The following is an 18,455-nucleotide window of genomic DNA, read 5'->3' on the forward strand; positions in this document are numbered from 1 at the left end:
ATATTCGAATCTTTAGCATGACTGTACTCATTATAGATAATTTTAGACTTAGTGGGAGGCTCTGTGTTATAAATAGGAAGAGTGCATAGGACTAATTTGTGGTCAGATATGCCATCAATATATTCAAGTTCTGCCTGGTCTGCTGAAAAGTGGCTATTGAAAAATATTAGCTCAAGAATATTGGACGTTGTTCCTTGTACACGTGTAGGCTTGTTTACTACCTGACAAAGATTAAATTGAAGCATAGCATCTAGAATTATTTCGGAACTAGGGGAGTGAAACTGCAAGAATTGCCAGTTTATATCTGGCAGATTGAAATCTCCTAATAAGATTAGTCTAGAGCCTAGAGCATGGCGTTGCATGTAATCATACAAGGATGACATTGAGAGATGGTCGGATGAAGGACTACGATAGACACACCCCGCTATGATAACGCGAGAGCCTAGTTTCAATTTGCAAAAAATTGCCTCAGCACCCTGAACATCCGGCAGTACAAAGAAGGGAAGTTTTTTGTTTATTAGAATAGCTACACCGCCGCCACGTGTAGGCCTATCCTTGCGTATGATTACGTAATCTGGAGGTGTAATCTCGCCATCCAAGATATCGGCTGATAACCAAGTTTCTGTTATTGCCATAAAGTCTGGCTCAATTCCAACAAGCAGGGATTCGATCCAATCTGTTTTGTTCAGAATGCTGCGGACATTAACATTTGCGAAAGTTATATGCGGCGCTGTGGTTTCCATCTGGGGCGTGGTTTCAGTGCCTCGCCCGAAGGACTTTGTGTTTTTTTTGGCTGTCTGAAATGCTACGATGGGACACCTCGCCTTCCAAATCATCCGTGCTTTTTTGGTTGTCTGGACTGCTAAGATGAGTTACAAGGACTTCACAATCATTTGTGTCATCCCAGCGGTATAACTGGTCATTTAGGCGCAGTTTATCATAAACTAGCGACATTTTGTCACCTTGTTCTTTAATCGATTTTGCCCATTTCCACAAAATTTTTCTCTCACCCGAGCTGAGAAGTCCTCGCCTATTGCGTAATTAGAGCCCTTCAATTTGTGACAGTTTTTTAACACTTTTACTTTGTCTCGGTAGTCTAGCAGTTTAAGTGTTATGGGCCTAGTTTTATCCGTCGCTGGCCGTCCTAACCTATGAATTCTTTCTATGCTAACAGGTTCGATTTTAAGAATGTCCTTCAGAATTTTTTCATTCATTAGTTCATCAAGGGAAGCGGTATTTTCCTCTGGATCTTCTGGGATACCGTACACTATTAGATTTGATCTTCGAGAACGATTTTTCAAGTCCTCCACTCTAGATTCAAGAGAAGATACAACTTTTTGTAGGTTAGCAACCTCATCCATACAGTTTGATATTTTGCTATCAAGAATAGCTAGAGTTTCCAACTTCGCGTCGATGGATGCTAAGCATCCATCCTTAATTTCTTTAATATCCTCAGCAATCTTTTGTATTTGGTGCGCGAGTTGGGCGAGGTCGGGTCCCGGGTTGGTTTCAACATCACCGGACAGCAGTAATATATTCATAATGGTACTGGCTAAGTCGCAAGTTAACACACACAGCAGCTCAAGGCACGGCAGCAGAACCAAAGACGGGTCGCTCGAACAATAGCATTTTCCATAACATTTTCTCACCTGCGTGAAATAGACGAGGGGGTTAGCGATCCGCATTCTGGTCGTGCCACCGTGCCCATTGGCCCGTGGAAGATTCAGCTCCGGTTTTATCCTCCGAGTTGGCAGTTCCTCCACCAGGGTAGCACCGTAGACGCCGAGTGAAGCAAAGACAGAGCGGCCTTGTCTGCAGTTCCAGCAGTCCGGAATCGTGGGCGTACTCCGCACGTGGAAACTGATTGCAGATCAGCCGCCTCGCCCAGGCCTCTGTCGATGGCTGTGGACGGTCAGGTCCCGCTGTTGTCGTCAGCAAGATTGCAAAGAACTGCGTGAAAAAGACGAGGGGGTTAGCGATCCGCATTCTGGTCGTGACACCGTGCCCATTGGCCCGTGGAAGATTCAGCTCCGGTTTTATCCTCCGAGTTGGCAGTTCCTCCACCAGGGTAGCACCGTTGACGCCGAGTGAAGCAAAGACAGAGCGGCCTTGTCTGCAGTTCCAACAGTCCGGAATCGTGGGCGTACTCCGCACGTGGAAACATTGATTGCAGATCAGCCGCCTCGCCCTGGACTCTGTCAATGGCTGTGGACGGTCATGTCCCGCTATTGTCGGCAGCAAGATTGCAAAGAACTGCGTGAAAAAGACGAGAGGGTTAGCGATCCGCATTCTGGTCGTGCCACCGTGCCCATTGGCCCGTGGAAGATTCAGCTCCGGTTTTATCCTCCGAGTTGGCAGTTCCTCCACCAGGGTAGCACCGTTGACGCCGAGTGAAGCAAAGACAGAGAGGCCTTGTCTGCAGTTCCAACAGTCCGGAATCGTGGGCGTACTCCGCACGTGGAAACTTTGATTGCAGATCAGCCGCCTCGCCCAGGCCTCTGTCGATGGCTGTGGACGGTCATGTCCCGCTGTTGTCGGCAGCAAGATTGCAAAGAACTGCGTGAAAAAGACGAGAGGGTTAGCGATCCGCATTCTGGTCGTGCCACCGTGCCCATTGGCCCGTGGAAGATTCAGCTCCGGTTTTATCCTCCGAGTTGGCAGTTCCTCCACCAGGGTAGCACCGTTGACGCCGAGTGAAGCAAAGACAGAGAGGCCTTGTCTGCAGTTCCAACAGTCCGGAATCGTGGGCGTACTCCGCACGTGGAAACTTTGATTGCAGATCAGCCGCCTCGCCCTGGACTCTGTCAATGGCTGTGGACGGTCATGTCCCGCTGTTGTCGGCAGCAAGATTGCAAAGAACTGCGTGAAAAAGACGAGAGGGTTAGCGATCCGCATTCTGGTCGTGCCACCGTGCCCATTGGCCCGTGGAAGATTCAGCTCCGGTTTTATCCTCCGAGTTGGCAGTTCCTCCACCAGGGTAGCACCGTTGACGCCGAGTGAAGCAAAGACAGAGAGGCCTTGTCTGCAGTTCCAACAGTCCGGAATCGTGGGCGTACTCCGCACGTGGAAACTTTGATTGCAGATCAGCCGCCTCGCCCAGGCCTCTGTCGATGGCTGTGGACGGTCATGTCCCGCTGTTGTCGGCAGCAAGATTGCAAAGAACTGCGTGAAAAAGACGAGAGGGTTAGCGATCCGCATTCTGGTCGTGCCACCGTGCCCATTGGCCCGTGGAAGATTCAGCTCCGGTTTTATCCTCCGAGTTGGCAGTTCCTCCACCAGGGTAGCACCGTTGACGCCGAGTGAAGCAAAGACAGAGAGGCCTTGTCTGCAGTTCCAACAGTCCGGAATCGTGGGCGTACTCCGCACGTGAAAACTTTGATTGCAGATCAGCCGCCTCGCCCAGGCCTCTGTCGATGGCTGTGGACGGTCATGTCCCGCTTTTGTCGGCAGCAAGATTGCAAAGAACTGCGTGAAAAAGACGAGGGGGTTAGCGATCCGCATTCTGGTCGTGCCACCGTGCCCAGCACAGCTTCCACAATCCACGTGGCCTTTCCTAGAGTGCTAATATGAACGCTGTGCTTTAGGCTATTTTCAAGAACAGGATTGAAATGCACAAAAAAATTGCAATTACTAGTGAGAAAGTTTATCAACTCCTAATTTTATTTGGTACTGCCACTTTTTGTGCTATATCTTTTATTCATTTACAAATATAAAGCAGGTCACTTTAGACCCTAGCAGGAAGGACAATAAGAGAACAATTTAAACATCATGAAAAAATTAGTATTAATAGTATAAAAGCAAGCAATACAAAAAAAAACTCAAGGCAGAATGTAAAAACTAATTAAATGTAAGCCAACACCGAAAAGGCGTTCTAGTTCAGCCTCAAAATTTGATGACTCGAACTAAGCGCCAATGAATTCCACTCAGCCATAGTACGAAAAAAGACCTGTTCTTAAAAGGTTCTGTGCAAGCGAAAATAGGTGTTAGAGTATTTATAACTGTGTCTTGAAGTGCTAGAACTGACGGTCATCGCACGCTTTGAGATAACTAAATTCAAATCCAGTCAAACAGTCATGTAAGAATGAAAACCTGCTGATATATGTTCGTATGTCAGGTGTAGGGATATTGGTAGGTTTCATCGGTGATCTCGGAGAGTCCTGTCTCTTATATTTACAAAAATTAATTTGACAGCTTTCCTCTGTAGATTTTCTAGTCACTGTACATCTTTTTTAGTTGTGGATCCTACTCGCCAACCGCGTATTCCAGTTTCGAACATATACATATATTATATGCCAAATGTTAAGGGCTTATTGAGTAATTTCTTAGTATCTTCTTCAAAAACAACTTACATTGGGAAGAACTTGAAATATCAGCTATGCGATCGAATCCTTCGTCAATACTATAAAAGGTTTGCTAACGAAACGTTTTATTCCTTGTGTCACTATTTCTTCCCTCTTGCTTGTATATTGTTCTCGTGAGCCTTCATCTTTTGTGGTACACTGCCTAATGTGGAAATTTTGGCAGTTTTTTTTTTTTTTTTTACAAGTACGATAGTCTGATTTTGTGCGCATTCTTTGAAAGCTGCCGATATAACATTTTTCGAGCTTGTTTTCCCTTGTTGTGCAAACTATATAATTCTTTCTTGTACTAGCTCCTGCTTGGTCTGTGAAGAGGCAATACCAAATAAACCAAGCATATTTGACCTCATTCTATGCATTTGAATTCCATCCATATGATAAGCAAAGTAACTTCTTGTCTATGCCTTAGCCCCACGTGCAAGCAAGAAAATCGAACCTGTGGGGTAGTCGCCTGGCAAGCTTCTTTCCGGCACAGGGAACTTCGTTGAAGAAAAAAAAAAAAAAAAAGCCGTCGCTTCGTTGAGGGCCTCTCCTCTTGTTTGTAAATTCGTTATTTGCCGACACAAAGAAGGCCCAACAACTTTCATATGCATTTATTGGCAGGTTTGGGGAGGTGGTTGGCTTCTCCCGGCAATACGGGGCTGGGAGCCTAGGGGCCTTCGTCCTTTGCAGCTGACGCTCCTTTGCCAGCGGTGTTTTGGTATGTTGTGCATGCCGTCATTGCACTCGCCACAGCTTCGGTGGCGTGCGACGGCTATTGTGATGTGCGTCTTTCTTTCTTTAATTATTATTTCCTTAATTATTTCTTGCCCTCTTTCACGCTTTCTTGCCTTTTTCTTTCTCTTTTCCCTTTTTTTTCCTTCTTTCTTCCTTTTTCCATTATTCGTTTCTTTCCATGTTTTCTTTCAATTCTTCTCTGTCCGCACGAGGCAGCGGTGGGGGCTCAGTTATAAAGCCAGTTGGCGGGCGTGTGCATTTTCTTTTCGTCCTTCCTGCAGTTACAACATTTACGTGTATGCAGCCAACAACTTAGTGAACGACGAGTAAGTGAAGTTGAGGTAAAGAGATGGCTCACGTTCTTTGTTCTTTTCGTGCGGACAAAATATACTCGTATCAAATGTATAAAACTTTTCACAATTGGTGCTCTCCTCAAAAGCTTGTCAATGCGTTTCTTTTCATATTGTTTTAATTCTGTCCTGTTGATTCAGTGACGGCATGACTTCTTTTGCGTGAAGGAGCAACATCATTGTGGGCAAAGCCGCTTGCAGTACGCATATTTTAGCGTATTTCCGGCTTTTAATCTGGCGTACGGCATACCGATGTAAAACAATTTGCAGGAAATAATAAAACTCGCTTGCATGATCAGCACAACAGTACCTATGAACCGTTTTCTCTAGCGTTTGTTGAAGTCTTTAGATCTACTGGCTGGCAGAAAATTCCTATGACTGTACACTAAGATGAAAATAAACGTTTCATCCTGCCTCATGACCACAGACTGACAATTTGCATATTATTTTCGAGTGCTTGGTAACAAGGAGCAGCTATCTCTTTCCTCCAGTTTTCTCATGACTCAAAATGTCAGACGCGCGCATGTGTTGTGGGATTGTTTGAGAACAGTGTCGTGTTCGCGTCCTGAATAGTGCGACAGCAAGCTGCCCAGGGCTTAACTTCCTTTAGACGTCCGTTGATTCTTCTTTCCTTCGTGAATCGCCTGTGAGCAACACGTGGCACAGTTGCTAAGCAGAATTTTAAGCGGCAGCCTCTTCACGTGGGGAGCCCTCGACTACATTTCAACTCTAAACAGGCGTCAGGCTAGTTGCGACACCTGCCAATCCTGGATTTTTCAATGAGATTTGCATTTTCGGTTAGATGCTCGAATGCAGTCTCCTCAATAATGTTAGTAAGAGAAATGTTCTTTACAAAATCCGTTTGTCGCGTTGGGAAATCTTATAAACCATGCGGGCAGCACAGCCGTCTATAGAAAATGCTTGCATCGACAAGCCGTAACCTTAGTCGATCTGGCAGCCCATTGTGCAAGGTGCGAACATAAGCCTGCGTTGGAGAACGGTGTGGCAGAGTAGACGGCCAAAATGAGTTTTAAAAGGTCTCCTGCTTGAAATGCCATAGGTACAAGCTGTAGAACTGTCGGCCTGACTGTCGAATTACAAAAAATTCGAAATGCCCTTTTCATATCGATAACGTTACGCGCCTGAAGCTCACTTGTCATTGCCGGTAGTCTGTTGTGGCTTTATTGTATAGTACTTCCCTGGTAACGTTCTTCTTAGTTTGTTTGATCTTTGTTCTCATTATGCCACGCTAATTTTCAGGTTAGGTCAGGGCAGGCAACAAGAGAAAACGGACTAATACAGCTCCAGTTTTTTTGCGTTTGTCATAATTTTTGCTTTAATTGGCGGCATATGTAGGCCTAATCACACATAAGTCGACTCATTCGGCTCACTCAAGCTCGCATTCAGATTGCGTTCTGAGTCATGAGTGAGTACGAACTCGCATTCAAATCAAGATCTGAGCCGTGAGTGAGCCACGTTCAGATCACGGTACGTCAGCGTTGAGTCCGAATTCACGTTCAGATCGCGACCTCAGTTGTGAGTCCGGACTCCTGCTCAGATCGTTATCTGAGTTTCGAGAGAATCCGGACTCACTTTCAGATCATCATCTGAGTAGTGAGTGCGTCCGGGCTAATGCTGAGGCCGTGATCTGAGTTTTGAGCGATTCAGCAGTCAGCACTCACATTCAGATAATGATCTGATTGTGGGTGAGTCAGAACTAACGATAAGATTATCATCTGAGTTGGGATGAGGGGGGGGGGGGGACTCACGCTCAGGTCATGATATAAATTGTGTGTCCGAAGTCACGTTAATATCATGATCTCAGTCATAGGTGAGTCCAGACCCAAGCTCAGATCATAATTGGAGCTGTGAGCCCGTAATCATATTCAGATAATCGCCTGAGTCATGAGTCCAGGCTCAGATAATGATCCGTGTTTTCCTGACAACAGTGTGCGCTTTTCTCTTCGTTTACTAAGATCGGATGAAAGATTTATTACCGCGACAAAGGACGCTTGTAAGCAGCCCGATGGCTTTGCAACGCATTTTGTTGACCGGAAGAAAGATATCAGGATCCTCTTCCTGCGTGCGCTAACTTGCGTATACTGTGAATTTCGCACGCGATGTTGCCACTGACATACAACTTAATCTCAATAACTTAATCTAAACAGGGGACTAGTCAAAAGGTGTCAGGCTTTTTTGTTCATGCCTGCTGACAACCTATAATACTAATCTTGGATTGCGTTTAATAGCAAACCAAAAGTCACATTTGAGCCTTTATTCACATGGAAAACCATCAGCCAGACCAAAACATACGCAAAAAAATATACCTCATATCTAAAGACAATTACCTTGGTCAGGGCCCTTTATGCAGAAGAAATTGCTTAGCACTGTATCAAGGGAGTCCAACTACTTTCTAGTTGAAGTGAGTGAGTTCAGGTGAGTCGTGAGTCAAAATGAGTGAGCCCAAAGATTATGTCAAAAGATTTGGACAACCCTGCAGTGGCCATAGGATTGAAGGAGATCAGTTTACATCCCCATTCCAAAGAAAGGCAGTGCCAAAGATTGTTCCAACTACCGCACGATCGCGCTTATTTCGCATGCTAGCAAGCTGATGTTAAAAATCCTGCAAGGTAGGCTGCAGCAGTATGTGGATCGGGAGCTTCCGGACGTGCAAGCTGGGTTTCGCAAGGGCAGAGGAACTAGAGACCAAATTGCCAACCTTCGCTGGATCATGGAAAAAAGCAAGAGAGTTCCAGAAACCCATTTACTTCTGCTTTATTGATTATGCTAAAGCGTTTGACTGCGTAGATCACAGCAGATTGTGGCAAGCTCTCCAAGAGATGGGAGTTCCAATTCACCTCATCTGTCTCCTCAGGAACCTTTATGAAGGGCAAGAGGCCACAGTCAGAACTGGGCATGGCCTTACTGATTGGTTTCCGATTGAGAAAGGGGTGAGGCAAGGCTGCGTACTGTCGCCCTGCCTATTTAACCTATATGCAGAGTGCATCATGAGGAAGGCCGGTCTGGACGAGTCTTCAGCTGGAGTGAAGATTGCTGGAAAACGTATCAACAACCTTAGATATGCGGATGATACCACTTTAATGGCAGAAAGTGAAGTGGAACTCAAGAGACTTCTGATGCGCGTACAAGAAGAGAGTGAGAAGTTTGGGCTTAAACTGAACATTAAAAAGACGAAGATCATGGCGTCTTGCCCTATCAAGTCCTGGAGCATCAATGGACAAGAAGTGGAAGCTGTGACAGATTTTCTGTTCTTGGGCGCCAAGATTACCTCGGAAGGAGACTGCAGCCATGAAATTAGGAGACGCCTGCTTCTGGAAAAGAGAGCAATGGTTAGCCTTGACCGCCTAGTAAAGAGCAGAGACATTAGTCTACCAACCAAGATCCGTATAACCCGTGCTATGGTCTTTCCAGTTGTGATGTATGGATGCGAGAGTTGGACTGTGAAAAAGGCTGACCGCCGAAGAATTGACGCGTTTGAATTGTGGTGCTGGCGAAGACTCTTAAGAGTTCCATGGACTGCCAGAAGATCAAATCAGTCGATATTGTCGACCATAAACCCTGACTGCTCATTGGAGGGTCAAATTCTAAAGTTAAAGCTCAGCTACTTTGGTCATCTGATGAGAAGAGAGGAGTCGCTGGAAAAAGATTTGATGTTGGGAAAGGTTGAGGGTCGCCGGAGAAGGGGTAGGCAGCGAACGCGATGGTTAGATGGCATTCTCGAGGTATTGCAGTTGAAGCTATGTGATGTTAAGAAGATAGTGAGAGACCGGAAAGCGTGGCGTGACATGGTCCATAGGGTCACGAAGAGTCGGACACGACTGAACGCCTGAACTGAACTGAAAGAAGTCATGAGTAAAAATAAGTGAGTCTAGATGAGTCGCGAGTCGAAATGAGTGAGTGAGCTCAGATTAGTGGTGGATCAAAAGGAATCGCTAGTCGCGACGACTGGTTGAGTCTGGATGATTTGTGAGTTTGAGTGAGTCCAAAGTGAGTTGAGTCAAATTGAGTTTGACTTCACGAGTTAATGAACTCGTGAAGTCAAATGAAGTGAAATTAACGAAGTTCATGAACAGTCAAGTGAATTTAACGCCTCGTGAACTCAAACTCGTTTACACTCTCACAACTCACTTGGACTCACTCAAACTCACAACTCATCCAGAGTCAACCAGTCGTCAAAACTCACGACTCACTTTGACTCGCGACTCATCTAGAGTCACTCATTTCGACTTAACTCACATAGGCTCGCTCATTTCGACTCGTGACTTATTTGGGCTCACTCATTACTTTCGACCTAAAATTCCTCTCATTTCGACTCACGACTCAATTTGGGCTCACCGGAGTCCGAGCGTCTGTGAGTGAGATTGAGTGAGCAGTGGAAGTTTAAACAAAATTTTATGAGTGGGCCCGAGTGAGCCGTCGTGATTTTGCCGAGTTATAAATTACAGCTGTGTCTTCGAACTGGTGTTGGACTCGTAATTTCGGTTTGGGCAAAGGCTCATCATAAATTCTGTTTTTAGAGCGCAGCTCTTTGGCGCCCGTTCCTGCGTTTCGCGTCGGTGTTGTCCCTCGTAACTACCTCCGCAGCGTGCGCTCCTGCCACCACTGTTCGCCGCTGCGTGTGTGTTCTCCGGTTGCCGCCATGCCGGCTCGGCATCAGCGGATCACGGTGCATGCATCCCAAGACGAAACACAGAATCACGTTGCGTTGACTCGCTAGCGGCGTCAGCGGCATCAGTCAGTCGCTGCTCTCTCTTCGCCGCACAACGTTCCTATGGACCCACACGCTTCCTCCTGCGACCTCCCGATACTTTAATTGCTCTCTTCGCTCCTCCTCCCTGTGCTGCGGCAATCAGAGCGAGGGAGCGGTGGCGGTGGATCTAGACATGTGGACCGCCCGAGCCGAAACGCATACCTCAATTTATCGAAAAGCTGAAACAGCTGATGAGCTGCACTCAAATTTAGAATTAGGAAGTAACGTAACCGTCGGAAATTCTTTCTTAGAAAGTTACTTATGGAGGGTCGGTATAGTGTGCTGTTGACTGTGTAAATCCGCCTTTTCATAAACATTCCTACTCTTAGAGCGTTAGCTCTACTGCTAGCATTCTACAAGGTTGCATTATTCTGAAATGTGACCTAATACATCGCGTAGCAAGAGCGCGTGCACAGAGGAGTGGAGAGGGCAATCAAGTACGCCGCGTACCAGCTGCCGTAGAGAGGAGTGGAGTGGGTAGTCTAGGAAGCCTCTATACGAACGCTGTTTTTAGGGAAACCGTTCTCGTATCCTGATATTCACCGTTCTCATGGCAAAGGAAAGGCCCTGCATTTGTCACACTTGTGGGCGGACACCTGAACCGGTTCGTGAGAGATGGGGGTGGGGGAGGGGAGGAAAGGGTGAAAGAAGATAGAAAAATATGGCATAGTTGAGGGCTCCGGAATAATTTTCGCCACCAGTGAATCTTTAAGCTGCACTCACAACACATCATAGCAGCCGCGTTCGACTAGGGAGCGTCCACGCGAACGCCGCTCTTAGAATGGTGCCAACTGTAATAGGGGTGGCGCGAGCGGGTGCTAGAATTTGTGGGCCAGACACTGTGCGTACAGCGGCCGCTAAATTTAGAAGGCCGACCCCACTTTCCGGAGCCCCCCACTATGTCAACTCTTTCGTTATTTCATCTTTAAATCACTCCTTCTTCCCTTCCTTTACGGCATGGTTCAGTAGTCCACCCAGAAGTGTGACAGATTGCACCTTTCCTTTCTTCTACACCAATTTATCATTTTTATAACAAACAAACAAACAAACAAACAAACAAACAAACAGTGCAGTTCACTAAAGTGACGTGAAGGCTCTGTTGCAATCGGTAAAGCGTGAAAGAAAGCAATAACGTGAACAATGAAATCGGCCTTGTGTTTTATATCAACAAAGCTATATCACTTGACATTTTGTTTAAGAGCGTTTAACCGCTCTACCTTTTTTTAATTCCAAATGTTACCGACTTCCACACAGCTCTGTGCTGACTAAGACTGTGCTCAGGCAGGAGTTGACAGTGCGAAGATATATCCATACTATTTGGTCATTATCAATCTCATTTGCCCATTCTACTGAGTACATTTTTATCATCGGGGAAGCAATTTTATCAGGGAACACATTTTATTATGTCAACATTGCAGATGGGCCCTTCTCTAAATGCAACAGCAGCCGTGCGTCGAAAGTGTGCATGGTCCGAGGCGGGCGAGCGGGTCTTCGTTAACTTCGCGAAGTAACCTATCATCAATCCGTCAACTACCGCATCAGGCGCTGTAACATCTCGCTACCAATGAATGAATGAATGAATGAATGAATGAATGAATGAATGAATGAATGAATGAATGAATGATATGAGAGAACAATATTCGATCGCTACAAGGTAATGACCAGCCCGTATGGGGGCTCATCACCTCCATGTTGTATTCCCGTGTCGCACAGCTGTTGAGCGGGGACAGCCTGATGTTGTGGGGCTTCGGCATCCAGGCCGTGGCACTGGCCGCCACGGCCTTGGTCAAGCATTATTGGCTGCTCCTGGTCAGCTGTTTCCTGGTCGGCGTGTCCGGGGGCGGCCGCATCTTCGCCTGCACCGTCATGCTCTCCGAGCGAGTCGACCAGGAATCGCTCTCCCTCAGTCTCGGCGTCATGAACTTCATCGCTGGCATCGTCTGCCTCGCACGACCTCCGCTTATCGGTGAGCGACACTTAATACTGCGCCTTCACTTTCTGGCTGTAAACGTCGCAGGCTTTGGTACTGGAATACATAACCCAGTCTGGGGAGATATAAAATAAAATTTTTACCCAGTCATCACCGCCCGAAGCACAAAGGGCTGGTTTAAGAGAGCTTATACGCCACCGTGTTATACGCGTATTATTTTAGGCACGTGCAATCGAGAGAAAAGGAAATACTCAAAATGCACAAGTGAACCAATTAGTTTGTGCTCCGAAAGTCAAGGTGTCCACGCTCGTGGTAAACGTCTCTACGAAATAATACAAAAAATATATCGTAGGATTTGTTCTTGAAAACCATAGAAGCGAAGTCTAGTGATCCCTGTCATCACTAGTATAAGATTGCAGCATAAAGAAATTTACAATCAAAATTTAGAAAATCACAGTGGTTAAGGTCCCTGGAAAAGAAAAAATAAAGCAAGCCTTTTTTTATTTTTTGCACTCACGGGGAAACGCGGTTGAAGGAAGAGGGAGATAAGATCAGCTAGTGCTGAACACTTCGATTTACTAGTGTGTAACAAAACTTATGGGCAACGTATAAGAGAGTTCAGCGGAGCTTTGATTTGGAATGTCATTCCTAATGAAATTAAAATGGGAACAAAATTTTTGCAAACTTTGAAAAAGGTCCTGATGAACTTGTGAAGGTATGGTGTGAATTGCTTTTTTTTTTTTTTGAAGGTAAGTGTATTGTGTTCGCTTTCCTTGTTTTCTCTTGATGTGTTGCAAATATCTGACGTTTATTTCACAAATGAAATGTGTTCATCTTCCCGTGCTGCAGTTATGTTGCATTGTATTGTACTGTGTATGGACCCGACACTAGCCCTTGGCTATGGATCCAAAATTTTAGTCGATATTCTATTGTAAAATCAGTGTTTCAAATAAAAAAAAAACGAAATCAAGAGAAGCCACCATATCTGTCAACTGGGACCAAAGGATTATGAACAGCAAATAACACTGCGTCAGGATGAAGTAATACATAGGGTCAGACGATATAATAAGAAAAAATCTGCCTGTTTCCGGGTTGCTCATTCTGGCTTTTGCTGCGACAGAAGCATTATAAAAAGTGTGAAGAAATAAAAACTGGAACGCAGTGTCGGTCCGAACGTCGATACGCGCGCATTAATCCCTCCTTACAAATAAGTCTCTTGATTCGAAATGGCATGTTGTTCGCAGTGTGTCGTGACGCGAAACTCATTGAAAATCGGTTAACATGAGTTAATCCAAGAGCTTTTGACGGACGCACTTTTCAAGAAATTGAGGACCTTTGATTTCCACGTTTGAATTTATGCTTTGCAGTGATTTAAAGAGTCTCTTTAGGGATGCTTCGCGTTATTGCAGCTCGATCACCAGACGAGTCTTTAATGCGCTCAGAATGCAAAGGGAAATGCACATTTACGAAGTCCACATATCTCGACTTTTTTTTTCTTGGTGACAAGAATGTTTTCTTGACCCGTGACAACACAGCTGGAGCAAATATCTGACCTCGAGTACTTAAATAGGGAACTGAAACAAAACCTTTCGGAAAATTTAGTGTTTTGCAGTAAGTCCTTACTTGAAGCGCGTAACAAATGTAAGACGAGACGTCCGCATTTCGTTTCTTCATAAACTTCGACATAAAATTGTTATCATTGCAACTAACGATCCACACGTGTTTTGAACATGATCGAAGAGGTATTTTTCACATTTCTCTAGCGCGCACCTACATTAAATTTGATCGACCATTCATTAAAGCTTCAATGCAGCGGCGAACGCAACAAAACTTATTTGTACTTGTTAACTACCGCATAGAAAAGACAAATTCATTGTGATCAAGAATCCGCCTTTAGACTTCCTGTGATAATCTTTTGTTCAGTACTAAAAGTCATTGCCCACTTTCCTACTTCTCCCAGCACTGTCTTTTCATAACTCTTCTTTTTATCAGTCAGTGTATTCATTATTTCTCATAGAGTACGGTAAGCTCGGATAACCTCTCACCTTCTCCGCTGCACGAGGCTTTGAATGAGAGTTTATTTCGAAGCGTAATACAACTGCTAGTTTCAGCAGATTCTCGCTACGTTTCCGTATACGCGCAGGTTACGTGCGAGATGTGCTCGGTTCCTACGACCCCCTCTACTTAGCGTTCGCTGTCACCAACGCAATTTTCACGATCTCGTGGTCTGCGAGCCTCCTGTGGGAACGTCGCTATTGCACCAGAGTGCGAGAACAACATGGGAATGTTGCTGCAGGTAAGCGCTGATACCGCAAAGGTGTTCGTGCTTAGCAAGCTGGTGGGAAATGCATGATTCGCTTAAATGCCGCTCAGGTGGGACTCGTATAATCGTTTCCGTACATGTACCTTAGCTTGAAAATGTCGACACTTTATATTTATCTTTATTTTGTTCGTGCTCTTTAATGCTTTCCCCTTTTATTTATTCCTAAGTGTATTGTAACAGTACCTATCATTGAAGTAAGAAAGAAAATTGCTAGAGCAATATGCGATGCTATATATGCAGTAAAACACGTTGTCGGGCTAGTTGTTGCATTGCGTGAAATATGATTAGCCAGCCAAAAATACGCACACAGGAAAAAAAGTCTTTTTGGTCGATTCATCCTATCTCATGATGCTATGGATGTTGCTCTATTAAGATAGTTAGCCTTAGCTTGGTCCCATGTGCATCTTCGTTCAGTGTATGCAAAAGGCGAGGCGCTCATGTATTGTGCATTGTCAGTGGACGTTAAGGGACCCTAGGTGGTCGAAATTATCCGTTGGATTCCACTACGGCGTCCTTCAGAGCCGGAATCGCTTTGTGTCTCTAACCAAACTTGTCTCTAAAACTCAGTGTACAGCCCCTGACAGGGGCTGTACACTGTTCCTGGGTCTGTTTCTGAGTCGTGTGGTGGCGCTGATTTAGAATTAGTGGAGGCCCTTCCCTTTGGACAGTAGGACAAAAAATCTTACAATCAAGAGATCTGGAACACTAGAAATGCTTTACAAGCCGCAAGAGGCTCAGAAGCAGACCTCCCTGTGCTCTACACGTTTTACAAGGACTGTACGTCACCTGAGTCATTGTTTTACTGTGAAACAAAAACGAAAGACCGTCCTCCTAATTAATTTTTGAAGCAACTTTGCAAGATAAATGCCCAGAGAAAGGAATGCGCATTATGCTGCCATATCGGCAGTAGAAAGTGATGCAACTTTAATTTAAAAAACGGCAAAACATGAGTAGTATGTGATTACCGGTAAATGAAGCTGTATAATTATGCAATATTCTTTATCATCAATTTCTTCCAGAGCAAGACGACCGAGATTAAACGCCAACTGAAGACTGCACAGTTTCATGTAATATAGAAGACTTCTGTAATATTACGTGCTCATGATCTTCTCATTTTGGACAATAACTTATTTATTCAACAATCGCATGGTCTGTTTCTTTTTAACACTTGCGAGCGCGCCTTTTATCTAGTGTTGCAACATATTTGCGATATTTATAGGTATCCAACATTTGTTCACGAAAAAAAAAAAGGCGTTACATCAATGGTATGCATTGCTTTTCAATCTTTGTTTTATTCTTTGCACCGAGGCTTACATATTTTGTAACTGACTTATTCTTCAACATTTCGTGCATTATATAGGAATGTTTACAGTTGCCGAGAATTTATAGTATATTTGTTATTTATTTTCTCGATGAGGCTCCTAACTTAGGCCAACAAACCGAAGCCCTTTGCTAGGGCGTATTTCTCGTGGTCTTGTAATGGACCATTGCTCTTCCTTTTCCCTGTTCGGGTTGAGTAACAGGCAGATGTCCTACTTTCCGGCCTACCTATCTGCATTTACATGAAGTAAACTCGTCCATATATACTATTGTGGCCTAAACAATTACTAGAAACAAAAGTTCATAATTCGCCTAGCATGAGTATCACTGAAACCACGGCCACTTGATGCTGACTTTCCACATCAGCTCGGTTTCATAGCTAGGCGCGTGTTTATCACTGTGTGGCAAGTAAAGAATAAAATAAATTTGCATTTGCTGCAATACTAATGCATTTCACAAAGGGATCAAATCTTAGAAATTTCTGGAACTCTATAGCGCTTTATACCGGATCGGTGCAGTGTCTCTCAATCACATCTGTCACCGATGCACGGGAACGCTATGGAGTTAGAAAGTTAGCACTGTTCGCGCTGACCAGCCTTGCTACCTCATACGGGCGACATTGATGTAGTTCATTTACTTAACTAGAGCAAACTGTCCTGCAATTTCCAGCCTAGAGGTCGCTTCGTAGCTATTAACGGTGAATAGTGCTGTCACAAATATATTGCGACATTTATTTTTTCGCACCTTCTTCGGACCTGTGAAATAAGGCATGGATAGTTTTTTCATTACCTTGTTCATTTTCCCCTCAGTCTGTTTTTCTTCACCCCCTCTTGAGATTTCCGCCCGAGTGCGACGGTTCCGGCGCATTTTCTTTCTTCATAACCTTAAATAACGCACAACTATTCGTTTGTTGCATTTATTTATCGTTTTCCACTTTTTCATTGTCGGAAGCTAATCAGATGTTTTCGAGAGTCATTTCGACTGGGCTGAAACAAATACGTGGTTGCTCCTGAAATACGTTGCACCTGTAGTACTTGCGGACGCTCCTATGAATTCCCTCTTGCAGCAGCAGGCTAGAAGGGACATACTTGAGGTGAGAGCGTCCGTAAGGATGCTTAGCGCACACGCTTACGAACCAACCTGACAAGTATGGAAGATGTCGCACATAGCTTGTCTCCTAACACAAATTAGTTTCACAGAAATGAAAGGAAAAGAAACTGTTTCACTTTTCAGTAGGACCCTCAACCTAATCATCACCAAAACAGCTAGCTGTATAGAATACTGTGCAGGAGGGGAAATGAATATGAGCCTCGTGCTGGTGTAAAGGTCTGGAAGGGAGAGAAGGGGGAGAACATTATCGTGCTCTGTACCATAATGCGTCTTCTCACAAGCGTGTTTTGGGTATTTGCGTATCGAACAAACCTGCTTTAGACTGAGAAAATTAGCTTTCTTTTGCAAAATTGCAACAGCAGACTGAAAAAAAAAAAAAATTTCTCAAGTCAAATTTCTACGCAGTGGAGAAAGGGAGCAAAGGTTGACAGAAAGGACCGGCTTACTGATCCAGGAAGGCTAGGGGGGAATTTGTACGGAAAAAGATTAAAAGTGAACTACGGCACACAACGACTTGTAGACCAGTACCAAGTCGCAGTGCGTCTGGCTGACATTTTCTTATCGCCATAGACGCTTTACTTATATTTTCTTTATGTTCTCATACTATAAAAGATAAAAGCGCTTTTCTTCTCCTCAACCCCGATATCTCATGGGCATGGCTGTGACTCGTGTATGCGCGAAGTCAACTTTTGAACTGTGAACGTATAAACAAAAAGAAAAGAAAAAAGGAGACGTATTTTCAATTACATCGCCTTCTCCTGATAGCAAGTGGGCACAGGAGAACAGTGCCCGCTGCGTGTACTATTTGCGCTGAGGTTATTTCGCTTCTGAGCCTAGAGAGAGGGGGGAAACGTAGCGTAGAGACCTGCAGAAGGATGCGCATTTCAGCATTGTCTAGGTAGGCTGCAATTTACTTCTCCCATGAAGGCTATTTCCGCCAGCCTCGGAAAGAACTCTCGGCGCAAACACTCCCGCTGTGCTGCCTGGCAGTTCCCGGAATAACATCCACCGCCAGGCTTGATGAAATTACCTCAACGACAGCGCTGTGCTTGCCGTTAGAGTACTGCTTTGTATGCTGGTAGTAAACAGAGCCGACACAATGCAATTGCCGGGAGGCATTTATTTCGCTTTCTGTGCTGGAGACAGAATTTACTGCACACCTGTCTAAAATAACTGCATATCAAACAACAAAATAAAGTAATCTGTACTGCACATCATTGCTAAGCAGATAAGAAATGAACGGGTGCGCCAAAGCCACATGTGGGCTTGCATAGTGATAACTGGAAGCTGCAGCCATCATCGCTACACATCAGCAGCCTCCAGGTTGGAGTATGTAGCGACGTGCAAGAACCACTGTCATCTTAGCGAAACTACAGCCGCCCTCTGGAGGTCAAGCTTTGTCGCCTGCTAATTAGCACCTGCCAGATGCGTGCGCATGATATCTCAACGCTGTGAATTTCGAACGGAAGGTGCTTTAGGGTCCCGGTGTTTGCTATGGCAACCATCTTGTATAGGTTGCTACCGTGCAGGTTACTATACTGCAACGGTTAATGACGCAATAATTTGCATTGATTAT

At 44.9% G+C, this 18,455-nt stretch overlaps 1 protein-coding gene across 3 annotated transcripts in view; it reads left to right on the top strand.

The window, feature by feature from the left end:
• The window catches only part of LOC146199308 (monocarboxylate transporter 7-like), a 34,085-nt gene extending 17,883 nt beyond the window's left edge, over positions 1-16,202 (top strand). For 2 of the 3 annotated variants that reach the window (XM_084594777.1, XM_084594776.1), the window contains exons 6-9: positions 4,962-5,058; positions 11,910-12,162; positions 14,270-14,422; positions 15,469-16,202. In XM_084594777.1, the coding sequence (XP_084450903.1) occupies positions 4,962-5,058; positions 11,910-12,162; positions 14,270-14,422; positions 15,469-15,499 (534 nt within the window). In that variant the 3' untranslated portion in view covers positions 15,500-16,202. The remainder of the gene's footprint in view (positions 1-4,961; positions 5,059-11,909; positions 12,163-14,269; positions 14,423-15,468) is intronic. The other variant, XM_084594778.1, reaches the window with a different exon arrangement.
• Positions 16,203-18,455: the final 2,253 nt, after the last annotated feature.

The sequence above is a fragment of the Amblyomma maculatum genome, chromosome 2 (assembly GCF_055883805.1).
Source record: "Amblyomma maculatum isolate TAMU_Amacu chromosome 2, ASM5588380v1, whole genome shotgun sequence".
Taxonomy (NCBI): domain Eukaryota; kingdom Metazoa; phylum Arthropoda; class Arachnida; order Ixodida; family Ixodidae; genus Amblyomma; species Amblyomma maculatum.